This window comes from Budorcas taxicolor, chromosome 13, assembly GCF_023091745.1.
Source record: "Budorcas taxicolor isolate Tak-1 chromosome 13, Takin1.1, whole genome shotgun sequence".
Classification (NCBI taxonomy): Eukaryota; Metazoa; Chordata; class Mammalia; order Artiodactyla; family Bovidae; genus Budorcas; species Budorcas taxicolor.
The window spans coordinates 54,486,117-54,513,513 of NC_068922.1; the positions used below are offsets into that span (position 1 = coordinate 54,486,117).

Genomic DNA, 27,397 nt, shown 5'->3' on the forward strand with positions numbered 1-27,397 from the left:
GGAGGGACTGTTTTGTGCACTCTGCAAGACATCCCAGTCTGTCCCCTGAGCCCTTCTCCTCAAATGGATGAATTACATGCATGTCATTTATATTTCACTAAAGCTACTTTTTCTTAAATGTGATTTTTAATAAGCACACACTGGCTCAGTGAATGCATACACAAGACACCCCGTCTCCAAAAACAGAGACAGAAGGCATACAATCTAGAAGCATTGGCTCTGCCAGGCACCAGGGGTCCCACTGCCCAAGGGCGTGTGCCCCAGGCCCGGCGTAGGGCAGGTGATCAGTTAATGCACCAGCCTTTGTTTCCTGCTTAAACCCGGGCCCTGCAAGTCCTCAGCAAACGGAGGATGAGGATTCCAAGAAGATGGGCATCCACCTCATGTCTCAGACATGTCTCCCAGGGGAGTGGAAGGGAGAGACCCTCTTTGGTTTCCTCCTGAATTCTTGGGGGAGGGGCCACCGGGGGGGGGACAGGACTGGGGTCCAGTAGAGCGAGGGGGCCAGAGAGACTGGGTTCGGGGAAGCCTGTGGCCCAGGACGCATCTGTGCTGCCCTCTGGAGCCCATGGTTGCAACTGCAGATCCTCGGGACTCCCAGCTGGGAAAAACGGGGCTGAGGGCTGGCTCATAGCTCATACCCAGAGCTGGTGCCTGAGGACCCCCCTACCCACAGATTCAACCAGTGATGCTATCCACATTGATGGATCCCCAGAGGAGGCAGAGGGGCCGACGTGCCCTGTGTAATGAGACACCAGAGCACCAGCCGCAGGTGCCGGGACAGGCAGAGCCGGGAACCAGATGCCTCTTCCAAGAAGCATCCAGTGAGAATGGTGATCGCCACCTCCCACCTTCAGGAGATGAAGCAGACAGGGACACAGCCCATCCTGGTCACTGTTCTGTCACATTTGGACGTTTAGGGAAAGAGTAACCCTGGGCTGGGTCTGACAGGTGTGCATACGCGTGTCCACACACACAAGTGCCGGCCACGGTACCCAGTCACCCTGACTGAATCCCACTGCTTCATGACAGTGGTGGGAAGCAGGACCCTGGCTGAGGGCCAAGCCCCCTGCCCCCAACTTGGGCGCTGGGCCCTGAAGGAAGGGGACTCAGGTCACATAGGGAAGGGGTCACCACTTTGAGGGGTGGGAGGGACCTCAATCAAGCGACTGCTCACCCCAGGGCAGTCCATAAGGACATGAACTCACAAAAGCCCACTCAGACAATTTGCAAAACTGCTGAACTTTGCAGATTTATGGTTATAAAACACACTGGGAAGGAATATATGCTTTAAATATTAAAATATATTTACACACATACAGTTTTAACAGAGGACATGGACAGTAAACATTCCACACAAGTCCCAATGCCCTCCGGGTAGAATTCACAAGTGCTCAGCAAATGGTCAAGTAAAAACAAATTCTATAAATAAGTGCTTTGCACAATATGGGTCCATAGCTACATTCTTAGGTTGCTCCTGTCCCGCTGTAGGGTTATGAGCCTGAGGACAGGAGGTGACAGCCAGTTTACAACAACACATGAAAGAGAAGTTTCCCCAGGACACAGCGCCTGGGTCTCCTTTTTATCAGGAGAAATGTGGGACATCAAGGCAGGCTGCCTGAAAAATGCCATGGACCCACCCAGGAGCCGCAAGGCACCAGCTTGTCCACAGTGTGGGATCCCTGTCCCTTCCTCTGAGTGGCCTCAACCAGGTCAGCATCAGCGTGAGCACTGTGAGGAGCCCCGGGCATCTAAGACCATGATGGGAGCTCAGCATCTCCACTGGGGAACACTCACTCCAGGCATCTGCCACTGGAAGGAGAGAAGAGGGGACACGGAAGCAGCTCCCTGGAGCCCACAGGTGGTTTTGCATTCTGTGCAATGACAGACGCAGTCACATAGGAGGGCACAGGTGGCTTTACAAGCACAGCTGTCCATGTTTCCAAGGGACCCTGAGGCTCCCAGGGACGCCATCTGGCCAAGCCCATGGGAAAGAGCTGAGAGTGAGGGACCAAAGAGAGATGGTGCCTCATCCAGCTGGAAAGCCAGCTGCTCCTTCCACGCCAAGAGCCGGTCACCCTGCTCCATCGGCGAGGTCCAGAGGGGCTGGGTCAGGGGCTTCCACTTGGATGCATCTTGCATTCTTCCTCCCCGGTGCCCTTGAGGCTTCGACATGTGGTCATCAGCTCAGTCCCCCAAGATCCACCAGCAGATTTTTGCAGGTCTTCAATGCTGGGCCTCTATCGGGGAGGGGTCCCCGCGTCCAGGGAGCAACGAGACAGTGTTTCCAGGACGTGCTACGTGGCAAGTCCATGCCCCTGGGTGGGCAGGTGGGCTGTCAGATGTCACTCTGGATCCGGAGAGCTGAGGGGGCTTCCTGAAGGTCTGAGGGGTTGTCAGAGGCCGAGGACTGGCTGGGCAGAGAAGCCTCCAGGCCATCAGAAGACCCCAATGGGCTCTTGTACAGAAAGCAGGCAATGGCAAAGAAGATGGAGCCCAGGACCTGAAGAGAAAGGAGCCACTGGACCTTGGCCGAGCTGCCCACCCAGAGGTCCCAGGTGCTCCCACTTCTAAGCCCCGGCCTGGCTCTGGGTTCCTCACAGCATCCTGGAGAGCCAGGCCCTGCTCTGGCCAGAGGACCCATCTGTCCTGCATAGCCAGACCCAGCTTGGATACCAATATTTTTAGTGGGGGAATGAAAAATGAGATTTGACTTGAAAACAAGGGCACTGGGTGAAGTGGGCGGTGCTTGCTGTGGGCTGAACAGTGTACCCCAAAAGATATGTCCTGACTCCCAGAACCTGTGAGCAGGACTCAATCTGAAAATAGGATCTTTGTGGGCATAATTAAGTTAGGGGTGTTGCAGTCATTCTGCAGGAGGTCCAGTGACTGGTGTCCACATAGAGAAGGGGAGCTGACACAGACACTCAGGGAGCAGCCAAGATGGAGGTAGAGACAGGGTGCTGCCCCCAGAAGCCTAGGAGATCCAAGGGCGGAGGAGCCACTGGGAGGGGGAGGCCACTGACAGAGCCCTGCAGAAACCCCAGATGCAGTGGACACTACAGACTCCTTGATTTCGGACACTTGGCTTCCAGAACAGAAAGAATTAATTTCTGTCTAAGCCCCAGTGTGGGGTCTTTTGTCATAGCTGCCCCTGAACCTAAGAAAGAGGTGGTCAGCGTCAGCGGTCACTTCACTGCAGCCACTGCCCAGATCACCCCATGATGATGCTGGAGTCACAGGCCATCCGGAAGACGAAATTGTGGGCAGGCATGCTGGCCTCTGTATGTGTGTGTGTGTTTAAGGTGTGAAAGCTGGGTTTTCACAGGGGTGGATGGACCTAAAACTACAGTGACAAGAGGCTATTTCCTCTAGTGACCTTGTGACCCAACGGGAGCACCTGGCCTCTCCCCCCTCCCCCACTAAAATTAGCACTGACTTTGGGAGCCGATCCCACCCCGGTGCCGAGGTTGTGGGGGTGCTATCTGGGCAGACAGTGGTCTATGTACCAGCCGGCTGCTCTGGCTGAGGGATCACACAACACAGGGAAAAAGAAAGTGAAGGCCAGCTCCCTGTGTAGGCACGACTCTTTATATTGACCTACTTGTCCAGAGCCGCACAAATCCCTTCTCACACTTGGCTATTTTTAAGCTAATCTTCGGGGAGATAAACCCAAAGGTAGCTGAGAATCCTGTCTTTGCGGCTCTCCCTAAAGAGGCGGTTCTGCCAGTACAACATCCCGAGTTTACCCTCCACCCGAAGAAGAAAACCAAGACATTCTTATAGACTGGCCCTAAGATTCTGCTTTATTTGGGAAGTCTTGCACCTTTTCCTCCAATGGGGGTAAATTCAAAATGAAAATACTAAGCTTCTCCCTGCAGAGCTTGTGTGGAGAGATCCAGCAGAAAGGTTCTCTTAAGAGTTGAAAGCAGAGGGTCAGGCTGAGGAGTGGGATGTAACTCAAGGCCCACCAGAGAGGCAGAGGGAGAAACTCAGCTTGTGGACCCTCCCAGCCCACCAGCCCGAGTGGGCAGGCCTGCCTGACTCTTGCTCAGGGGAGTGGTTTTTTATTTCTCCAAAGCCTCAGCTGACTAGAGCCCCAGGGCAAGCCACGAGGGGGTGGGGGGGGGGGTGGCGGTGAGTGGGTCGAGGATGGTGAGGGCTCCAGAGGGCAGGGGGATGGGGGTGGGCTGGACATAAGCCCTGGACTTGCTGTCCCGTCATTGCCTCCACTGGCATCAGGTCATCACATCCCAACAGTGACCGCTCAGAACAGGGAATGATCCCCTTCTGGGAACCAGAAGCAGGGCTGATACCCAGGGCACCCCTTCCAGTGGGGGATAAAGCTGTTGGAAGAACCCAGGGGCTGCCCAGACCCCCGAACTAGTGGGAGAAGACTCTTGGCTCTTTGGAATGGACTCTAGGGCTCCCACCCCTCCCCCACAGTGCCCCTGGGGGGACACTGCCCTGCTCACCTTGTATCCCACCCCTGCGATGAGCAGGTACCAGCTCATGGTCGAGTTCTGGTACACAAAGCAGGAGCCCTGCTGGCCGCACTGGTCTTGCCAGAGCAGACATGCCTTGTCGATCACCCAGCCGAAGGCAATGGGCCCCGGGATGCTGCCTGTGAAGAGAGGTGCACTCACTGGCTGGACACATCTGGGGAGCAGGGGTGGGGGTGCAGTGCCAGTGACCCATACAGCATGGGCCCTCGGGAAGGTGTTCTCAGGGGGTGCAAAGGGAACTTAAGGGATCCCTTCTCTGGGGACTTGCCTCTGCAACCAAGATGCCCCATGATCTTTGACTCTGGTGGAGTCTGTGTGTTACTGAGGAAAGGGCGCACTCTGGGCTGTTTAGAAAAGTCCCTGATGCTAGGAAAGACTGAGGGCAGGAGGAGGAAGAAGGGCATTGAGGGGCAATGGAGGAAGAGATGGTTGGATGGCATCACCCACTCAATGGACATGAGTTTGGGCAAACTCTGGGGGATAGTGAAGGACAGGGAAGCCTGCCGTGCTGCAGTCTATGCGGTAGCAAAGAGTCAGACAAGATTAAGTGACTGAACAACGGTACCCTCAGGGCAAATAAATGGCCAGGGGTCCCTCTAGTGGACTCTTAAGGAATGGCATCCTTCCCTGGGGCGACATAGCCTCCTGCTGGGAGGCTCTTGAGCCTGACGCCTGCTCTTGTGCAGTGAACACACCACACAACTGTGCTTGGCTTCCTTACACAGCACAGTACCTAGAGTTCTAACCACGATCCACTGGATTCCCAGTGCAAAAGATCTCTGCTGATCACAGACGCACCTGCAATGAAAAACCAACACAAGTCAATGCCTGGGGAAGCTTGGTTGCCTAACACATAACACCCCCATGGCGGCTCTGGGTCCTGGCCAAGCCCCGGGCTGCATCACCACCTCCCCAGGTGGCAAACACCGCAAGAGGCAGTCAGCTCTTTCCTGCCAGAGCTCTTCGGGGCCCGGCACACATCCCTCAGGGATCCGCAGAGCTCCAGCTTAGCTGCAAAGGGAAGGTTCTGGACCAGAGCGAACCCTGCCCCGGGCTTACCGTAAAGTCGCTGTTAGTGCAGGAATGCTGCTGAGGAAGGTAAAGACAATTACAACGAATATGAAAACCAGAAGGAGGGGCTTTCTCTGACAAGTTGAAGTGCATTTCCCTGCGGTAGCATGGCCAAAACCAGAGGAAAAATTCTGAGGGATACAGCTACAGTCTCGGTACACCTGAGGAGCGCAACAACAGCGCTGATTACCGGAGGAAGCGGCAGGGCCCCAACCCCCGCCCCGCGACCGCTCAGCAGCCACGCTTACCTTCTGGCCGCCCGGACCGGACACGGCCACCTCCAAGCAGCCCGCATAGCACGGCGAGTAGTACATGAGGCCATCGGAGCCACACACGGGGCTGTAGTGCTCTGTCTGGCAGCCGCAGTGAGTGTTGCAGGCAGCCATCAGCTCCAGGTGGCCTTCAGGCAGGAGGCTGCAGGCAGAAGAGGGCGGTGGCGGGGTGGGGGCAAGTCTAGGGTCTGGTCTTCACCGGCCCACAACTGAGGGGTTCTGAACTCTCCGAGTTTTGCTCCACAGCTGGGGCTGCCACTGTCCCATTTTACAGACAGAGGCTCAGGGACCAGCCACCAGGCCCCACTGAGGTCATCATCCTTGCTGTTATGCTTGCTTATTTGCTAAGTCACTTCAGTCATGTCCAACTCTTTGTAACCCCATGGACCGTAGCTCACCAGGCTCCTCTGTCCGTGGGTTTCTCCAGGCAAGAATACTAGAGAGGGTTGCCATTCCCTTCTCCAGGGGAATCTTCACGACCCAGGGATCAAACCCACGTCTCTTCTGTCTCCTGCATTGGCAGGTGGATTCTTTACCACTAGCGCCACCTGGGAAGTCCCCTTGCTGTTATAACCAGCCAGCGACTGCACCCCAAGTGCCAGACCCCACCTCCGTTCCAGGGACCCCTGGTCCCCTCAGCTCACACAGGGGTCTCCCCTCACCCCAGTGCTGCCTGGCACTTACCTTCTGTTGTAGCCGGCGGTCACACCTGCCATGGGAACCCCGGGGCAGTGCATGAGGAAGATGAAGGAGGCCAGCAGGCTGACCAGGGTGCAGAGCAGGCAGAACTTGATGATCCCGGAGCCTCGGAGTTTGAACTTGTTCACAAAGAATCCACCCAGGAATGTGCCTCCACCTCCCGCTGGCACCACCAGGTATCCTGAGGAGAGGGAAGGGCTCAGGGCCATCCTGGCGGCCTTGGGGCTGGGGCCAGCTGGGTCTCATCTCCGCTTTGCAGATGGGGAGATGGAGGTGCACAGTCATGGGGCCCCATTCTCGTGGCAGTGCTGGGCTCTGCGCCTCACGTGGGGACCCTGACCAATGCTCTCGGGGACCCCAGGGCCTGGGGAGGCCACTAGGCCAGCCACTCAGAGGCCCAGGGAGGCAGGGGAAGAACAGACAGGGAAGAGGATGGGTCACTGGCCCCCAGCCCCACCCGCTGGGGAGGCCACAGGACAAACACATTACTGGGCCCAGGCAGTCAGAGTCTGACCACAAGTAGGTGTTTGGAGAAGCTGGTGGCTGCTGCCATTTGGTATGATGTAGGGCTTCCCTGGTGGCTCAGATGGTAAAGAATCGATTCTTTACCAGTGTGGGAGACCTGGGTCCAGTTCCTGGGAGCCTGGTGGGCTGCAGTCCATAGGGTCACAGAGAGGTGGACACGACTGAGGTGACTGAGCGCACGGCGTGCGTGGCTTCATTGGCATGAGATGGGGTGCAGACGGGAGTGGGTGGAGGGGACCTCAAAGCCCCTAGGCTCAGTGAGCCCCTCTCCCCAGATTGAGACCAGCTCTGAGGACCCCAGGGACATGCTGTTCTAAGAAAGGATTGTTGGCTGCTGTGGGGAAGGGGAGACAGCTGCTTGGGTGGGGATGTAGGCAGATGGGCTCAGCCATGAGGCCAGCAAGGAGGGGTGTCTAGGGGCATTAGCCGGGGGATAGGGCCCCAATCTGACATCATCCACGTACACAGGGAAGAGAGCCCTGGGGGTGGGGCCTGGCCAGGATGGACCCCGCATACCTCATGCCCGGCATGCCCTCTATGAGGCCGTGGTTGCCCCCAAACACAGGGCTATGCCATGAACAGGGCTGGGAGGAGGGTCCTAAGGAGGACCCTCACCTGGGAAGGCCAACCACCTCTGGCCACAGTATGCCTTCAGCCAAGCTGGCCTGGGTCTCCAGACTCAGGGAGACCCCAGGACACTCATCGCCTGGCTCCCAGGGACGGCCAGGCCCAAGGGAGTCTAGTGGGATCTGCCACCCAAACCCCTTCCGCCACGACCAGGGACACAAAGACCCAGGCTCCCCAGCACCCATGGAGAGACCGGCCAGCCCCCAGTAATGACCTTCCTCCCCATCGGGGAGGGGGGCTTCGTAAGTGTGATCAGAGCTCTCCTGTAGGAGCCTGGATGCCTGCTCTGGGCCCCTGCCTGGGCAGGACCATGCACCCAGGATGTGTGGCCCATGTGGGCGGCACTGCCTGGGGTTTTCTAGAAGAGATTATCAAAGGCCCCTCTGAAAACTGATGAAAAAGCAGAGGACCCATTTCCTTAAGACTCAAGGAGTGTTCTCACCAAACAAAGTGGCGGCTTCTGAGGCGCTGAGGCTGAACTGCGACTCGAGGAACTTGGGCCCGAACGTGGACATGCCGGCGATGAGCGTGGCCTCGGTGGCCCCGGCCAGGCAGAGCAGGATGAACGTGGGGTTCTTTAGGAGGAGCCAGATGGAGCTGCTCCATGGGGAGGGGAATGGAGACCAGAGAGAAGAGACTGAGAATCAGAGTGGGCCAGAGTCAGAGCCCTTCCCACCTGAACACAAGGAGCCCTGGTTCTGAGGAAGGAGTGGGCGGGGTGCAGGAGAGCGGGGGACACCCCACATTTACTCCAGAGAAACCAAGCGTTGGGCAGGCGAGTGCTGGTGCCCGGATCTGGAACCCGTGGCTTGCTGGGAAAGGTGGAGGTCACAGAGTCTGGCTCCAGTGTGGAGAGAGACCCCGAGTCACGATGCTACTGAATCAGCCCTGGGGGCAGCTGGGAGGACCAGCAGAGGGGCCTGGGACAGGCGGCTGTCATCATCCAGGACTGGGTGGTCGCCGGGAGAGGGGATCAGGGCCTGCAGGGGGGGTGACTCAAGCACCACCAGTGAAAGGGGGTGGTGGGAAGACCCATGGTTTGGAGCCAGAGACCCCTCCAAGGAGCCCCTGGTGGGCTTTACTGGTTCCCAACTCTTCTTGGTGGGCACTTGGGGGACAGTGGCTAGTGGGGTGACACTAGGGGCTTGATAAAGCGATGCGGGCTGGGGGCAGTTTCTCTTGGAGCCATGGGTCTTCTCAGGTGCCCACAAGCAGGCAAAGTCTGGTGACAAATGGCTGTGTTGACAGAGCCTGTCACAGCGGCTGAGGACGGCCGCCTTTGCTCCTATTCTCTGTGTCTGCAGCTGAGGCCTCATGAGCCTCCTGCCCACAGAGCCAGCTCCTCAGACATTGAGGCTGACCCTCCCAGGAGGGAAGTCCCACACCCTGAGACACTCTGGGTCATACTCCTAGGAGGGAGACCCACCCGGAGAACCAGTCCCTCAGACAAGAGTGTGACCCTCGCAGGAGGGAAACCCCGCCAGGCCCAGCCATCAGTGCACCTGTCAAAGCAGTTCTGACACCCTGATGCTGAAATGCTCTTCATTTTGAGGACACAGGCCAACAATAAATTGGATCCTGCCTAGTAGGAGCTCGCAGTGCGGTCACAACACCCGGGGGAGGAGATCGACACTAATGAAGTCACCCCACCCCCGCAGCTGCTCAGGTTAACCTCAGGGCAGCCTCTGTCTCCCTCCTGATGCAGACAGAGGCCTGATTCCATTTTAGAACTGACGTCCAGGCTAGAAGACTTATGACCAGGCCTCTTTCTGGTCAACTGTCTGAGCCTCACGTACATGGAGGAAATAAGATGCAGAGGAAATGCTGTCTTGGTGAGGCTGTCTGGGACTAGACTGTGTGTGTGTGTATGTGCCTGTGTGTGTGCACCTGTGTGCGTGTGTGTGTGCCTATGTGTGCCTGTGTGAGTGTTTGTGTGTGTGCCTGTGTGTGTGTTTGTGTGTATGGTGGCTGGGAAGCCCTAGGTGTGACCAGTCCCTTCCCGGACCTACCCAGACCTGCTCAGGCTATGGGGATGTTCAGTGAGGCTCAGGCCAGTTGACTCTTCCCAGAAATACGTGAACTTCCTCATTTCTTAATCCCTGTCTATAGGTTCCTCAGCTGAAATTCCTGTATTGAACTTTGGCTCAGAGAACTAGTCACGACCTTGACAGAGGGCCATGTTCCTGGATTCCTTTTATTAGCAGCAGCCAGTTCAGGGAGCCAAGCCTGAGCAGAAATCTCCTTATCTCTGCACTTTGTCCCTGGGGCTATGGGGACCAGGCTGTTAACACCCGTGGTGCTGGCGCTGCTCAGAGAGAGTGGGTGGCCCTTCACCCAGCTCCACTGTGGTGTTGGGAGACAGGACGAGCGTGTCCCCAGCCAGTGTGGCCCTGGGGCGGTTCTGCCAGTCTCAGGGGCAACTCCTGTGTGGGTGGCTCTTCTGGGGGGTCTAACCAGGCAGCAAGCAGCCCAGGGTTTCCCTGACCCCACATCATCCTCCCTGTGTTGAAGACAGACATTGGGGGCTCATTCTCACCGCTGACAGTATCCACCCCGCAAGGGGACATTCATGGGCTGAGGAAGCTGCGGGGCGGGTGGGCGCTCAGTGAGGCTGAATTCAGGCAGGTAATTTGAGCGCCTCCTCCCCCTGCCTGGGAGAACCCCTCACAGAATGCCCTGACGAGAGGCCCTGGCCCACTGGGAGCCCCCCCAAACACGGTCCCTCTGAGATCCCAGCAGCCTTGGCTGTGTTTGTCCTGACACAGTGATGTCCGCAAAGTGAGGCCAGGTCACACATGACATACACAGGACATCACTGCCCCAGAGGAGGCAGAGGCTGGATGGTCCCTCCCATGGAGCCCCGAGGGCACATGCAGGTGACTCCCAGGGAAACGAGCAGAGGACAGGTGGAGGGGTGACTCCTGGGGGTGGGGTCAGCAGCTTCCCTGAGGACTGTGGACTCACTGTCTGCGGGACAACTCACCCTAGCATCAGGGGCTCACTTAGTAACCACGAGGAGGTACCAGGCACGGCCCCCAGAACCTGCCATGCAGGAGTATGAACAGGCCCCTGTGTGTGGGTCCCTGGGTCCACAGGCCTGGGCAGTGGGGGGCAGGCGCTGTGGGGTGTCAGAACAGGCCCTCAGTGGCTCCATGCCAGGAGGTTCTGTCTGCTGCTTCTTAATCTATTTGCCTAAGTTTCGGAGCCAAGACTCGAAGGTTGCTGAGTCACGGGATGTATAGGGGGTGTGGACTTCCCACATGACCCTGGAGGGGTCACAGGACTCTCCTAGCTGAGGGTGAAGACCCAGCATGTGGAGTACCCTAATGGGTCTGCAGGACGCACAGGTACAGATGAGAGATCCCCAAGGTCCTTACAGAGGCAGGTCTCTGATGGTTTTCCCGAAGTCAGGGTTGCTGGTCACCTTGTGGCTACTGTCCTTCAGCTGGTATGTTTCAGATGCTTTCATGACCACATAGCGCTGGGAGCCTGAAAGGATGGGTGTTGGTGAGGGGCAGAGACCCAAGGCCCCAGTGCCTCTCCTGGGTGTGGGACCAGCTGGTAGACAAGGCTCCTGGACAGACACTAGCTGCACCGTAGTGACACACTGGCAGGGAAGGGGAGTGGGAGAGAGTCTGCAGGGCTCAACAGGGGACCAGAGGGAAGGAACTGAAAGGGGCGCACTTCTCCCATTGAAACAAGCCTCTCCCCTGGGTCCCTGAGCGGGTAAAGGTGGCAGGCATAGAGGAAGCTCACGGGTTGGGCCCCCTGCAGGAGGGCAGCATCGCCCAGTGGATGAAGGGAGGAGGAAGAGCAGGGGACAGCGTGTCCTGTCTCCCACTCACCTGGGGCGGGAAGCACCCACCTGGCAGCTGCCGTGGGTAGCCGAGGATGGGGACCGCGACGAGGAAGGCAGCAGCCCCAGCGCCCAGGAAGCCGACCCACCAGGCGCCCACCCACAGTGGGCTTTCGGTGGTCAGCTCCGTCCTGCTGCAAGAGACGCTTGGGGTCAGTGCTGTGCTCACAGCACCCAGAGCACACACACCAGGCACCCTTCTGCCTGCTGGTCAGTGAGAGGCAGAGATCAAGGCTCTGCCCTGATGCCCCCCCACACCAGGTCTGGGACCAGCAGTGGACAAGGGCATCAGGAAAGATGTGGGGTGGGGATGCACCATGGTAACTGGCTGGCTGATGCTGTGCGGCCTGCTCAGGTCCCTTCCTCTGGGGCCTGCCAGGCTGCCTCCCAACAAGGCCGTGAGGACAGGCGGCTGGCGGGGGGCCAGGTTCTCCCAGCAAGAGCAGGGCAAGGCACACCCCACACCCCAAAGCAGTGCAGAGAGGGCACGGCTGGTGCCCTGGCCTCGGCAAAGAGCACGGGAGCAGTTGCAGCTGGTCTCTTCCGGCTCTGGGAGGCTGTCCATCTACACTGTCCCCTCCCCCAGGCTACACTCTCCAAGTGGCCCCCAGACTCCCAGGTCCACCAGAGCAGGGCCAGCCTGGACCCCTGCCCAAGGCCACCATCCCCCTGCATCAACAGTGGTGCTTTCCCTGTGGTCTAGACCACAGCCGTAGGGCCCAGGTCACTCACTGTTGGCTGATATCGGTGTAAATGTTCAGCAGGGTGCCGCCCACCAGGTAGCCAGCTGCGGGGCCGAGGATGGCCGCGGTGTAGAAGGTGGCTGGAAAGGAGCAGAGCCGTCAGGACCCCCCGCCCCACCTGCCTACCTGAGAGAAACCCTTGCATCGCTGCCCTCCACCCCAGCCCCGGGAGGAACCCCCTTAACCTGAGTGTTCCTTGTACAGTCTCCACTGTGTCTGATATCGGCCAGTGTCAACCTTTCAAGGTGATTTTAAAACATTCCTCTCAAAGCCTCGCAGATGGCCCCTGGACTCTTCCCCCCCAAAAGATCCCGAGACCCTCATTTTGCAAGATGAGGGCGGCACCCGTGTGGGGCTGCAGGCTCACCTGGGTCCCCACCCCAGACCTCAGAATGGCAACTGCCACATGACGGTGGAATAGGAAGCGGGACAGTGAGCAAGCCTGGCCAGGCCGGAGCACAAGTTGGGGGCTCTCCACTGACCCCGGCCCTGCCCTGGGAGAGTAGACCGTGCAGGATTCGCTCAGAGAAGTGGGCAGCATGAGGCTGAGAGCTCAGAAATCTCACCCAAATAAACAAGAGGCTCTCGGGGGCAGCATGAGGCTCAAGGCCATCCCCCAAGGGAGGCATGGCAGTGCCCAGCTCTGTAACCCAGCCACTGGCTGAGTCCAACTTGCAGGATCTTAGTCCCCAACCAGGGATCAAACCTGGGCCTCCTGCAGTGAAGGTGCAGAGTACTAACCACCGGACCACGTGCTTTGGAACCCTCAAGATGTATGGGGGTCAGGCTGAGCTCGGCCGGCACCACATCCATCAGTTGAGGCATCAGGTGAAATTCAGGCCCGTGCTCACCTGCCACCTCACCTAGGAGCCCCTGAGGCCAGATGTGACCACATGTGGCCAGTGAGGAAATGCACATAGGGGGCTTGGATGGGGCTGGGCTACAAGCAGACACCCGGTGGGCCTCACTGCCAGCACGCCTGCCCACTCACCAATGTAGACCGGTGAGTAGCTGGACTTGACATTCTCATCCAGGTAGGTGACGCCCAGTGTGTAGAGCGGTGTGGCACCCATGCCATGCAGGAACTGGCCCAGCATGAAGACCAGCCGGTAGCTGGACAGGCCGGAGGCGCCATCTCTGCATGTTGAGCTGTGGTTGGCCCAGCAGGTCCCCACGACTTCATCCACCTGCACCTCATAGCGGCCGGCGGTGAAGTGCGGCAGTGCGAAGACCAGCGAGCCAGTGCCCATGACCAGCACGCCCCAGCCCAACCAGCGGGGCTTGTGGCCTTGGCCTCCAAAGTAGCTGACGAAGGTGAGGCAGAGGCACGCAGCCACGTCATAGGAGCTGGCGATGAGGCCGCTCTGGTAGCTGTGAAGGTCATAGCGCCGCTCGATGGACGTAATGACGGTGTTGATGAAGCCATTCACCGTCATGCCCTGCAGGAAGGAGGCCACGCACAGGAACAGCAGGAAGCCCTGCGGTGTGTTGAAGGCCTGCAGGCACGCAGGGGCAAAGGCCCGCCAGCCGCAAGCCTCCCCGGGCTGTCCAGCTGCCACGTAGCACACCTCCTGGGCTGCCTGGGGCCCACGCTTCTCGGGCTGGCACAGCGGCTGGCTCAGGGGTGCACTGAGGGACACCCGCCTGCTGGAGGGTGTGTGGTCACACTCGCTGTCGGTGCCCGAGGGTAGGCCGGGGAAGACCAGCTGCGGCATCGAGACGAGGGGCTTGTCCCCCGTCGAGTGCTGGGGCATCTCCGCTGAGGGTGTGGCAGGGACAGCCGTGGGAACAGACGCGCGGGATTCCAACGGCTGGTTCGATCTGCGGGAAGAATTGTTGGTTAGCGTTTCCACTCCAGGAGAACCCGCCCCCAGGCCTTGCACTCTGCTTGCCTGGTGTCCAGCCTGGTGGGGGTGGCCTCCCTGACCAGCCCCCTCCTGGGATCCAGACCCACACACTCAGGGCACTCCTGGCCTGAACAAGGCCAGAGAGCAGAGAGCAGAGCCGAGATACAGCAGGACCGAGTCAGAAGCTATGTGAACACCTGAGTCTCCCCAACCCACACCTTCCCCATGGCCTTGGCTCACCAGCTTGAGCTGTGTGTTCCGCCTGGGACAGCTGACTGCCCCCTACTCTGAACTCACACCCAGCTGGCTTCGCACTCCCGCACAAAAGGGAAAACCATCCGAGTGCAGAGTGTGGAGTGTGGGAAGTGAGGAAGGGATAAGGACAGGTGCCCCAGATCCCTGGGGTGGCACTGGACAGGAGGGTCAGCTGGCACTGGGCCTCACTTGTGGCCAGTCTCTCAAGATGCTGAAACCACTGTGGTCTGCTGCCCTACAGGCAGGTTAAGGGCGGTCATGCCAACCCTGCATCTTTCTGCAAACTCCCAGCCTGCCCTCTCTGGGCCTCACTCTGACCCCTGGCCCCTGACCAAAAGGAGCTCAATCAGGGCCATGAAATCACTCATCCTGAGGCTCCCAGGGGCTCCTGTCACCCCAACACCCCCAAACTTTGAGAGAGGGCAGTCCCTACACCAGGTCAACAGGCCCTCTGTCTGCCCCAAGGTTGCCTGGGAACCCAGGTGGCAACAAGCACTATGCATCCTAAGAGGAAAGAAGCTGATTTTCCCACCTCGCTTACATCTACACCTCTGCTGCCCATGAAAATGCCAGGGGAGGGGCCGCTGCCCAGAGGCTTGAGGCTGCCCCAGACTCATCTCAGATCAGATCTGTGGACCGAGCCCTTCAGGCACCTAGTGATGGAGCCGCTTTGGGAGGGAGAATGGTGGTCCCCCGGAAAAGGAAAGTCCCCCCACCGCGAGCGTGACTTTATCTGGAAAAAGCGACTTTGCAGACATGATCTTTGATTTGAGATGCGATCATCCTGAAATCCGCCTGTAATTCAGGAGACACGGTTTGATCCCTGGGTCAGGAAGATCTCCTGGAGGAGGGCACGGCAACCCACTCCAGTATTCTTGCTTGGGAAATCCCATGGGCAGAGGAGCCTGGCAGGCTCCAGTCCCTGAGGTCACAAAGAGTCACACACAAGTGGGCATGCATGCACAACCTGGCTTGGGGATGGCCCCAAATCCTGTGACTGTGTCCTCAGGGGAGAAGCCATCAACAAGGAGGCAGAGAGGCAGGGATGCAGCCACAAGCCCAGGACGCCAGCGGGGGTGGGGGGACCAGGGGCGGGAAGAGGCGAGGAGGCCCCACCCCAGAGTCTCCAGACGAAAGGCAACCTGCCCACACCCAGACTCTGGCCTCCAGACCTGGAGGAACAAAGTTCTGTCCTTGTAAGTCTCCTGTTGGTGATCCTCTGTTATAGGACCTCACGCAGCCCCCAAGGAGTCCTGGCTTCCAGGAGGCCACAGGCACTCAGAACAGGATGTACGCCCAGCGGTAAGGGCAGAGGGCTGTTCCCACTAACACTTTCGGGCTATGGGGTCAGGAAGAGACACCAGGAGTGCCTCAGGGCAGTTGCACCTTGCCTGGGCCCTGCTGCTCGAGAGCAAAGAGGGCTTTTCAGCCACAGTGGCCACAAACAGATCCTTCAGCCCTTGAGATGGCAGTTTTGGGATGTCCATGGGCTGGTTTTTGGCCATGAGAGCTGCCTGGCTTACAGGATCTTAGTTTCCCAAGCAGGGATTGAACGTGGGCCCCCTGCAGTGTGGAATCTCAGAGGAAATGGAAATACTCCAGTATTCTTGCCTGGAGAATCCCACGGACAGAAGAGCCTGGCAGGCTACAGTCCATGGAGTCGGAAGAGTCGGATATGCTTAGCAACAAAACTACCACCACCAACCACTGGACCACAAGGGAATTCCCAGGACTGCCTGTTTTTAAACAAAAGAATGGCTTATCTTGTGTTACTCTTGCAAACTGGGAAGCAGCCCAGGGTGAGGGAAGTGGCTGCGGTGGGACCAACACCCGGGGCCAGGAGGCAGTTCTGCGTTGGGAGGGGTCTGGAAGCACCACCTCCCATGAGCCCCTTGCAGGTGCGTTGAGGCTGGGGAGCCCCATCTTTCCTATAGACCTTGGCCTGCTCCTCAGAGGCTCCGTGTTGGCTAATTTTAGCCTCACTCCGGCCTCTTCTCTGGCCTCCTTTGGGGCCAGGCCGTGGGCATGAAATGGCAACAGCCTACTTTCTGGTGTCTAAGCTCTACACCCAGGCTGTGTCCCTGTCGTTGGTGCACGTCTGGCCACAGCCCATCTTCCAGGAAAGGAAAGTGGACCCAGAGAGGTCAGCAATTTTCTCGAGGTCACACTGCCAGCCAGGGCTGGTTAGGATGAGACCGCGTGCGAGAGTCACAGGTGTCCTTGACGACATTTCATTCAAAGAACCATGACCAACTGTGTGTCATCGACTCATGGAGTCCACTGTTTATTTTGGAAACTGGCACTGCCAGGCAATCAGCAGCCAGATCTTGAGGCCAAGCGTGGACAGAAAAAATTCCCCTTCAGTTGTCCCTGGGGCCATGACGACGCCCAGAGCTATATTTATAGAGCTACACACCCTGGCACACCAGGCTAGGTCATAAGAGCTACAAGGAAGGTGCCTGCAGAAGGGGAAGGATCATCAAGGCTCCTAGTGGACAGAAATCAATATATTTGCGCCCGCAGACCAGGTCCCGATGCAGCTGTGCCCACGGTTCACGTGGGAGCCCCGGCCGCTGTGGAACAGTGTGGCTGGTGACAAGCGTGAGCCCTGGGACAGGACGGCTCTGCCTCCCCAGTCCCCAGCCCTGTGGCTCTGACACTTTCCCGACACAGAAACTCAGAGAAAAACAGAACAGGCTCATCATTGCCCAGAGGCCACTGTGTGTTGGTGCTATGCGGCTCGTCCCTCCAGTGTTTTGTCTCAATGTGCATACACAGGCAGGTACACACACATGCACCAACACGTCTGTGTGTGCACCTGAGCACATACCACTGTCTGCACTTTTCATGCTCAAACACATGAATGCACACACATAACCAACAGTGCCCTGGACCCCAACCTGGGCTAGAATAGACCCAGAGTGAGTTGCCCCAAGCAGGCCGAGGGGATCGGCGGCTCGGAGAGGCTGATCCAGTGGTCCATGGGGATGGAGGGCAGTACTGAGCCAAGGATTTATCATCGGTGGGTAGGTGTTCCCAGGAGGATCTGCAAAATCGCGGACTTGTTTACCCCTCCCCCAGCTTGTTTAACTCTCCCACTGACCCCTCAGCAGGAGAAATCCAGGGGCCAGGACAGGAAGGATCGGGCCCCAGCAGGGTTTAGGAGGCAGCCAGGCTGCTAAGCTTTCACGACTAGCAATGGTCACTGAGCAATAGTCCTTCCTATTTGAAAACAGCCCATTTAATGAGACTGGAAGGCCAGTGTGGGTGGTGCAAACAGTTCCAGGTCAGCATGAAGTTTATATGAGCCATGAGCTCTGGTCTCTGACACAAACACAGAAAGTCAGTCTATCCTCAGGCACATCGCCTGCTCTTCAATTCACAGATGGAAAATCCCATTTTAGACATATAACCAGGTGACCAGCAGTGGCCACCACCCGTATGACATGAGAAATAAATGGGACCACAACATCACTCGGTACACAGCCCTGGTGCCTCCTGGCCAGGTCCGCCAGGAGTGGCTGTGATGGCCAGGACACAAGAGCCCGAGTGCAGAGCTTGACGCCACCCCCCTCCACTGAGGCAGCCTAGGAAGGAATCCACCCAAACTGTAACTGAGGCCCGATTCTGCTAAGTGTGCTGTGCGCCAGTTGGAGACGCCCACCCTCATCAGTGGTGTTTGGATCAGAAATTGGGTGGGTGGGCCCTGGTGCGACGGAGGCACTGGGGGGGGGGGTCTGTGTGTTGGGGGGGCCAGGCAGAGACGGCCATGACGTGGAGCCAGTGGCGCCTGGTGTCCCCTCCGTTGGCAGGCACATGGATCCCATGACATGGGGATCTCAGCCTTGAGGAGGGCCCTGTGTACCCAGGTCCTCAGGAGGAGATTCCTGAGTTTGTACCAAGATCTTGGGTGACATGTGCTGGGTGTGTGTGGTGTTAGGAGCCGGCTCCAGAAGTGAACACAGACCGTCATGCTGATGCCTGCCCTGTGCTTAAAGGACACTTTGCTATGTGAGCAGCTCAAGGACTTGATCTCACCCACAGGTTTGCTGAGAATCGGGCCTGCAGGAGCTGCCAGCACTGGCACAAGGGCTTTTCAGGCACTGCCATGAGTCCAGGACGTAGACTCAGGTGTGAGTGAGGGGCGGTGGGCATGGCCAAGCTGCTCTGTCTCAGGCTCCTGATCATCAGCTCCCTGAGACAACACTGCCAGGGCCTGAGGGTGCAGCCCAGGCCACTCAGGGTGATTTCCTTCCTGGACCTACTTCTGCAATGGTATGAGGTGACCCCTGCCCCCCGACCCCTCGAGCCTCAGCCAGGAGAAGGTGACTTCACAGCTGTCCTCCATATGGTTGGCCAACTCCCTTGAAAGCCAGGCTGAGCCCCAAGACCACTGTCTTTTATTTCTCTGTCTCAGGCCAAAAAGTGAGCAGGAGGGTGGCAGGGCGGCAGAGTCCAGTGGCAGCACCACTTAAGGCCAGCTGGGTCCCCTGAGGACTGGACAACGCTGCAGGGCTTGGGGAGGAAGTTGGGCCACCCCTCCAATTCCTCCCCTGGGCCCTGTGCGTGTGGCCTAGGTTTCCATCTACTTGGAAATTGTTTTAGCAGAAAAGCATATCTGCTTCCCACCTGCCACTAAGGCCTGACCTGTGGCGTGGCATCTCTTCCGGGACCTGAACTTTCAGGCTTGGCTGATGGTTGAGGGGTCGGGTGACTGCAGCTGGACAGTGAAGGAAGACTTGAGCAGGAGATGGGAGGTGAGGGACACGAGAGGGACAATGGGTGGAGACTGAACCACAGAAGGGCCAGGCCTGCTCCGGCCAGCACCCCAGGTCCAGGACAAAGGTACCCTCACCTGAGAGCCTGCAGCCATCTAACTCCAGACATATCGCGCTTCCCCTACTTCTGCTGAACCTGCAGATAAACCTGGTGCCTTGTCCATGATCTCAGAGCCAAGAGCAGCGTGATGGCAGATTCTACCTGTCAGTCTGGTGGGTCCCAGGGCTCACCCCCCCAGACACTGGATAAACATTACAGGTGTGGCTGTGAGGGCATTTCTGTAATCAGTAAGCATCTAAATCAGTAGATTTAGGACAGTGGGCCTTATCCGGTCAGTTGAAGAACTGAACAGAACAGAAAGGCTGACCCTTCCCCTTTCTGCCCAGCAGGGCTGCCTTTGAACTGGGACTTGGGCATTTTCCTGCCTTCACTTCACTTTACCATTCTTTCTGGGTCTCAAGACTGTGGCTTTCAGATGCAACCATGACTTCATCTCTGCCGGATCTCGGCTTGCAACTGCAGATCTTACAAAATCACGTGGGCTGAGCTCTTCTAATTAGTCTCTTTTTATAGTGCTCTGTCTCCTATCAACTGGGATTCTCTGGAGAACCCTGACTCACACATCAGGTAATCCTGAGTCAACACCTGCTGTGCAAGGTCTGTGCTGGGCAGTGGGGGTGGAGATCCCCAGGACACCGTCCCGTTCACGAGTTCACAGTCCCCCACACTCCAGGCCACCACTTAAGAATCAGTAGCAAACTGTCCCAGTTGCAAATCCAAATAGCACAGGCTGCTGAGAGACTCACAGCTTGGAGTTGACAGAGGCCCAGGAGTCCGGCTGCGGGAAAGGGGCACCTGACTGGACACTGCCACCATCTTCATCCATGCCTGTCCCCTGGGCCCGGCACACTGAGCTATCTCCTGCACATGTGAGATCCCTACCATGGGTGCCCCCATGTTAGGGATGTAACTCTCACCCCTGAGTCAGGAGGGCTCCCCTCAGCCCTGTGCTGGACCACTGCCCCAGGACAAAGTCTCCAGAGTACTCCAGCCACGTGACCCCAAAGTGGGGGGCAGCAGGGGACTGGCGGTCCTGGGGCACCTGCTAACCACCCAGGCAGGCCCACTCTGCTGCTCTACTGCCCTGGTTCTCGTGGAAAGATGTCTGAGGCTGGGAACAACTCTGATGAAGGTTTTGACCACCCTCCTGGCCCTAGACACATAGAGAATGCCCTCCACATGCAGGGAAGAGAGCGACTGTCCTCCTGGGCCACGCAGGGCACACAGCTCTCCCCAGAGAGCCTGCTCTTACAGGGGAATCTTGTCCCATCCATGCCTGCTCCTTGTCCCACCCAGGCCTGCTCCTGGCCAGGCGGCAGCAGGTTGGAAGCAGGAGGAGGGGATGGATTGGGGGGACTCTCCCCTCTTGCCAGAGCCTCTCCCTGTTCCCTAGGGGGAGTCAGAGCCTGAAGGATTAGGCAAGAGGATTAGCAGGAGAACAACATGCTCCCTGGGGCCTCCGGCCAGCAGCTCCTCACCTGGGGCTTCTTCGAGAGAAGTGAGACAGTGCACTCAGGTGCATGCCTGTGCGAGTACTTGTGCGTTCACGCATAGCTATCTTAGCAGGATAAGGTTTCTTCAACACCTGGACATCGGCTGCATCCTGAGGTGCCTGTGCAGAGGACTCCGGGTCCCCTCCTGGCTCCTCCCCCATCCTCCTGCATCTTCACAGTCGCCCGCAGCCCCATGTGGGTGGCTCACTGTGGCCCTGCCTATGAGAACTGAGATCCTGGGGTCAGTAAAGGACTGACCTCGGTGGTTTTCACATTCACCTGCTTGGCCCTGCCCATTTCTTCCTCAAGCCTGCCCCAGGCATTTACTCCTCCCAGTTGAAGTCTGTCTGCAAAGCCCAGCAGGTAGGAAGGATGCAGGATTACCCAGTGTAGTATGTTAAGCCTCAGGTGGTGGTGCCTGGGCCCCTGAGACTCCTCAGCCTGGCTCCCCATGGGATAGTCTGGCTGCAGCTGGAGCAAATGCCCCAGGGAGACCTGAGGCTGGGGTGGGCAGGTGGGGCCCATCCACACGTGTGGGGTGCTTCCAGGCTCCATCCTGATGCCACTGAGAACTTGGCAGCCAGGGAAGAATTGCAGGTTTCATTTCTCCTTCCTCCTCATGCTCCAGCCAGCAGACATCCTGACCTGACTGCTCCAAGGCCACCAGCCACAACCACATGGTGGTGACTGCCCCGCACCGACACAGCAGCCCCACGGAGCTCCTGTACCATGGCCTGCTTGACTGTCTCCCAGCCTCCCCACCCTGCTCCTTCCATTCCCCATGACCCCGGGGGCTCTGCAGGCAGCCGTCTCCCCTCGCCTCCTAAACTCCTCCTGATCTCTCCTTCTCTGACTGGGTGGGGAAGAGGTGGGAACTTTCATGTTTCAAAGCTATTTGCAGAGCAGACTCCCGGGCGTCAGGACCTGGGGCAGCCACTGCAGCATCGGCACACCCTAATTTGCAAACCTGGTGACCACAGACAGGTGAGTGGCCAGGGAGCTGGCTGCTTTGCATGGAGGCCGACAATGGAGGACTGTCTGAAGGAGACCTGGGAGGACCTATCCAGCAGGGGGTGTCCTGCTGTCTCAGCATGGACATTCCTGCTCCCACCCTGAGTCCACAGCCCGAGCCCGGACTGTGGGACGGTGGGGTGAACAGACCTGCAGAGGCTCTCATGGCTCTGGGGGTGCTGGGAGCAGGTCCGCATGATGGGCCTGCCTTGGCACGGGCTGGACATTGCCACTCCCAGGTGGCCTCTTAGGCCTATGGGTCCAAGTACCAACCCATGCATCTGCCTAGAGGTTGGGCCCTGAGCAAGCCCGAGTGGGAAGGGAGTGCCACCCTCAGCCCAGCGATCCCAAGACCCCTGTCTTCCTCAGGTATCCCCAAGACTTGCTGGGTAAAAAAGCCACTGGGGAAAGGTGGCCCCATGGTGAGGATGTTCATGTGGCCCCGGCCACATGGGAGGACAAGACATGTTGGAAGCCCACAGTCCGTGAGCCTGTGACTCTGGACACTGACAAGCAGATCCAGACCAGCCTGGTACTTGGACCTGAGGCAGCCTCAGTGGCCACACATGACTGAGCAGTTTTTGTAAGAGGCACGTGGTTTTTTGTTTTGTTTGGGGTTTTTTTTGTAAGAGTGCGTCCTCCGCCCCCAGAGATGTGGTCCAAGAGGCTAATTCTGGTGGGAAAGGGGCTGTGCCATGGCCATCACGGACATAAGCGGGCTGAGGGCTGACCTGGGCCAGCAGAGGAAGGGTCCTCATGACCAGCCCACGGGAGACACATCCTGGGTCCAGCACGTCCATAGCTAGCATGGCCCCCCTCCCCCACAGCAGGACCTGGCTCCACCGAATATCTGTGAACCCAGGTCATCAGAGGCCTGAGCTGGCAGGCCTTGTCTTGGGGTAGTGTCCCAGCAGGCCTGTCCATGGTGAAGACGGGGGTCCTGCCCAGATGTGGGCACCCATGCTCACCATGACCATGCCAAGGCCACACAGCAGCTGAATGCCCAGGAACAAAAGTGGCTGAGTGTCCCGATGACTATCGTATATACCCCTCCAGGTGAAGGCTCGGGGTGGGGGGTAATATTTTCATGGTCTCTGTCCACACTCCAGTCAGAGAAAGCAATGCAGGAAGCGGGAATTGGGCCAGGGTGAGTCCTCTGGGCACCCCCACTGGGCCCGCTGTGCCATCAGGATGGTGGGCACCTGGGTCTGTGCCAGCACCTGCCTGTAGCCTGTGGGGAGGCTCAAATTGACCACAAGTAGCAGAAACTCGCTCTAGCGCAAGAGTGCGTGAAGCTGCAAATTTGTACGGCTCAGCAGTGCTGACCTGGGCTGGATTCGCACTCATGGAGACAAGTAGATGGAGGGCATGGAGGAGACAGCACTGGGCCCTGGAATTAACTTGGACTTCACAGTGAGCAGGGGAGACCTTAACTGTTTGGAAGCCAGACATAACCCAGAGCCCAAGCCACAACCAGCCCAAAATCCATCATGACCCAGCAAGGGTCAGGCTCTCCAAGCTGAGTCATTGGGAACTGGGCACTCAAAACAGACCGGAGGCCAGGACCAGACACCAGCCCCAAGACCTCCCTCACACGGCTGTCCTGCCTGAATTCCCATCTCCCGGCTGCCTCACCATGGCAGTGGGGAGGGAGTTGGTTGGGACACCTGCCACAGGGGCCACGCCCAGGGAAGCAGGGTTAGGTCATAGCCATTGGGTAGGTAGCAGCTCTGTGAAAAATTTCCAGGCAGTGTCTGCCAACCCCACCCAGCAGGACCGAGAGATGAGTCCTGATGCAGGATGGTCAGGGTGCAGGTGGGTGTCCCACCAGGACGCCTCTCCCTTCCTGCCCTCTGGCAGCGCCTGGGAAAGCCTCCTCCCTGCCCCCATGGATCTGGGCAGTCCAGCCAAATGCTCCTATCCCCTAAGGTGCCACCCACCTTTGGGGACCTTGCCCTGCGTCACGCCTAGCTCTCCTGGGTTTCCTTCTTCCCCAGGTACAGAGCTGTAGGATGTCTGGAATCACACAAACATGGACTCAAACCTCTCTACCACATTCTCCAGTGTGACTTTGGGCACGTCATCTTGCAGCTCAGTGCCTCGGTTTACTCGTCTGGGAAGTGGGAGGAACAGCAGCTCCCATGTGAGTGGAAGGAGGTTTCCCTGAGTTGATACTCAAAGCCTGCACCACAAGGCCTGCGGTGCTAAGTGCTCAGTGACCCAAGAGCTCAGCCTGCTGTCGTTAGATTGCTGCTGGTATTAGAGCTCCTCCGACCTGGCTGAACCCAGTGTCTTCTCTCCCCTGAAGTCCACACACTCCAGGCTGCACAAGAAAACCAAACAGCACCACCGTGATCACGGTTCACCCCATCTCCTCCTTGGAGCCGGTTTCTGATCAGACAGAACAAACCCAAGTTCCCAAAAGCACCAAGAAAAGCGGTCACTAGGAACTTGGTTACTTCACTGTGGAAAACTCATGTGGTCCTGAGTGAAACAGGCCCCACACCAAGTCTGACCCAGCAGAGGGAGCCCCCAGCCGGGCACGTGGAGGAAGGGGAGGGGCACCCACGGGCCTCTTTCCTGGAAGCCAGACCCCAATACCTGGCCGAGTTTTCCCCACCGGGTTCGGCAATGCCCAGGCTTGCTCCTCGGGCTTGAAATCCCAGCCTCTGCCTCGGTTTCCAGGCCTCTGGCCAAGCTGCCCACTGGGCGCAGAGGGCTGTACCCTCGTCCCTCCTCCCTCAGTTCCTGGACCCCTGTACCCAAGCCCCGGCTCTGTGCAGGGCTCGGGGGACCTCGCGTGGTGGGGCGGGGACAGCGGAGCGCCCGGCATCTCACAGGCTGGGACCAGTCCCTCGCACCCACCCCGCCCAGCCCGCGGAGCTGGCTCCGCCCGCGCTCCCCTCCCCGAGGTGTCTCGAGCGCGGTGGCGCGAACAAAGCGAGGCCACCCGCGAGAAACTTCTGTTCATGACGATTTCCTCCTTGACTCAGCATCCGCCGCAGGTGGAGGCCCAGCCTCTCCGAGAGGCGCATCTAGACTGGCGCGATCCGCGTGGCCTGAGCTGCGTGCGCGCGGGGCCACCTGCCCTGGCCACCACCCCCGGCTCTCCCTCCACCCCCGGCTCTCCCTCCATCCCCGCCCGAGCCCCAACCACCACCCGTTCCCTTCCCTTCCGCTCGCCTCCGCAGAGGCGCCCTGCCCGGGGAACTGGCAGCGAGAGGGGGTCAGTTTTGCAGCCGGTCCCAAGGGGCAGGCGGGCGGAGGGGCGCATTGCCGGGGCCCAGCGTCCTGCGCTGCCTGGCATTCCAGCCGCTCCAGCGCCGGCGCCACCGCGATCCCCTAGTCCCAGCCCAGTGTCTGCGGGCACCTGCCGCGCTCCTGATGTCAGCAGGTCGCGGCCCGGCGCACCTAGGCGGCACGCCCATGAAGGCGCCCTGAACCTCCGCGGCCCTCGCTGCCCAGCTCACTTACCGTCCAGAGGTCCGGGCCGCAGCGCTGCTCACCACGCTCTGGCGGCCGCTCGGCGCCCACTCCCGCTTCATTCATCCTCTCCGGGCCCGCCCGCCGGGGAGGCCTCACCTACTCTGGCCAATGGCAGCGCCGAGAACGCTGGGCCCGGCCCCTCTCGCCCCCGGGCCCGCCCACTGAGGTGACAGCTGGCCGAGAGCGCGGCCGCTGCGGGGCGGGCGGGGCTGGAGAGGCGAGGGGAGGAGCCCGGGGCTGGAGCGGGGGGGGGGTGGGGGGGGTGGGGCGCGAGATCCCTGGAGGCAAGGAGCGCTGGCAGAGGGGCGGGGGCCTGGACGCCTTTCCAACCCCCTGGTCGCCGCCGCACCCGAGCCCCGCGTGCCCTTGGAGCCGACTCTGGTTGGGCGACCCTCATCTCGGAGTCACAGGCCGGGAAACGAGAGCCAATCGGTGAAGTCTGCTGCCCAAGTCACGCGGCGACTCAGTTTCAAACTGACTCGGAACTGAACCGGGGCTGGTGGGACGGAGACCGTGGGACAGGACGTAGGAGGGAGTGAGTCTCCCGCTCTACCGCTTCGGAAAGGCCTCCAGTGGTAGGTGGGGGCCGGGGCACTGCCGGCCTCGGTCTGGCCTTGGTCCAGGTTGGGGTGTCTACCTCTGCGTGGCCCCTGAGAGTTTGGGATTGCGTGTTTGGGGACGTGCCCAGGACGTGGGCCAGGTCGTGCCCACAAGGTGAGGTCGGCACCTCCCTTGAAGAATCCACTGTTTTCCGCTTGTTGCCTTTTCAGTAAAAGGATCCTTTTTTTGACGTCAGTAGATGTCAGGCGTGGGCTACACCCTTTGCCCTCAGCATGAGAGAGTCTACAGATCCTCCCATGTTCCTAACCTTGAACACAGTTCTTAATCTCTCAGAGCCTCAGTTTCATCATCAATAAAGCGGGAGTGATGACTTGTTTAGTTGGCCAGTCATGTCCAACTCCTTTGGGACCCCATGCATTGGGATTTTTCCAGGCAAGAATACTGGAGTGGATTGCCATTTCCTCCTCCAGGGGATTTTCCCTACCCAGGGGCTAAACCTCATCTCCTGCGGGCCTCTCCTCCATTGCAGGCAAATTTTTTTTTTTTTTTTACCACTGAGTCACTGTGGAAACCCTTTCAGTTACTACGTTGTTTTACGAAAGAGTGATGATGAAGCTTCCTTAAAGGGCTGTTGAAAACATTGAATGAAATAAAACAGGGCAAGAAGTTGGCCCATGTAAGGACTCATAAGTGTTGCCAGGAAGTGACATATTAGTAGCTGATCACAATAACACTCCACAATTTTTCCTTTTTATTTTCCTTTACATTTTTTAAAAAAGAAACTTATAAAAGTGAACCATGCATGTGTCTGTGTTTGACTCCTGAGATAAGCTGGGTAACAGAGTAATAACCAAAATGTGACCCTAGGGTGGTAAAGCCCACGGGAACCACAAAGGAGGCATGAGAGGCTGGCCCCTTCCTGTGCGGGAGGTGGAGGGGGGCAGTCAGAGCCAGAGGAAGAGGTGCTGGGGCTTATAGGGGATGGCCCCATTCACACAGTTATTTGTGAAATGCTCTTCCTTCAGAGCCCAGCTTTTGCCTACTCTCTAGTGGTCCTGGGAGTTCCTGGTGATGTCCCCAGGGCTAGTGGCTGCCTCCAAGCCTCCACTCCTGCAAGCCGGGGAAAGATCCAGCTCCTCCTGGAACACTGGCCTCCACTTCCGGTGCTGCCCTTTAAGAGAAAAAACCACCAACTCTTGTTCCTGGGTGGTAAGGTTCCCTCCAAGAGGAAGTGGAACTGCTGCCCAGTTGGCTGTTTTACCTGGCAGAGCAGGCTGCGGGTGTGAACGGATGCCCACTATACAGAGATGTCCCCGTGAGGATGGAGAGTTGAGTTGCCCTGTAGACCTGGGCTTGGTACTGCCCTGGAAAGCTAAATAGGGCTGCCTGCCTTTTGTATGTAGTGAGCTCCCCATCACAGGTGGTGTGTGAGCAGAAGTAGCCCCTCTTCTGATGGGGATGCTATGAAAGCCTTTCAGATGTCAGAGGCAGGATCAGACTCAGTGTTTCCAAACTTCATTGTAGATTTTATTCCTTGAAACCATTATTTACATATTTTTTTCTTTGACAAGACATGTATTTTACTAAAAGAGTGAATTTATTTTTAA

General features: G+C 58.4%; 1 protein-coding gene across 2 annotated transcripts; it reads right to left on the bottom strand.

Annotated features, from left to right (window-relative positions):
* Positions 1-1,284: 1,284 nt before the first annotated feature.
* SLCO4A1 (solute carrier organic anion transporter family member 4A1) lies at positions 1,285-25,334 on the bottom strand. Of its 2 annotated transcripts, none has more exons than XM_052650732.1 (12): positions 25,218-25,334; positions 13,290-14,119; positions 12,288-12,378; positions 11,565-11,686; positions 11,077-11,188; positions 8,142-8,296; positions 6,533-6,728; positions 5,825-5,990; positions 5,565-5,737; positions 5,239-5,303; positions 4,476-4,624; positions 1,285-2,503 (listed from the first exon to the last, which is right to left on the bottom strand). In XM_052650732.1, the coding sequence occupies exons 1-12, from the start codon at positions 25,286-25,288 to the stop codon at positions 2,339-2,341; spliced, it is 2,295 nt and encodes a 764-aa protein (XP_052506692.1). In that variant the 5' UTR covers positions 25,289-25,334; the 3' UTR covers positions 1,285-2,338. The 2 variants fall into 2 exon arrangements, with proteins under 2 accessions (XP_052506692.1, XP_052506691.1); XM_052650731.1 differs by having other exon boundaries at positions 11,565-11,689.
* Positions 25,335-27,397: the final 2,063 nt, after the last annotated feature.

Bases quoted from the DNA above. Each gene is read 5' to 3' on its own strand.
- SLCO4A1 (XM_052650731.1), bottom strand. From the start codon at position 25,288: ATGAAGCGGGAGTGGGCGCCGAGCGGCCGCCAGAGCGTGGTGAGCAGC. The intron at 4,625-5,238 runs GTACTGTGCTGT...CTCTCTTCACAG, and splicing joins GATCGTGGTTAGAACTCTAG to GCAGCATCCCGGGGCCCATT. The intron at 2,504-4,475 runs GTGAGCAGGGCA...CTTTCTCTTCAG, and splicing joins TCGCAGGGGTGGGATACAAG to GTCCTGGGCTCCATCTTCTT.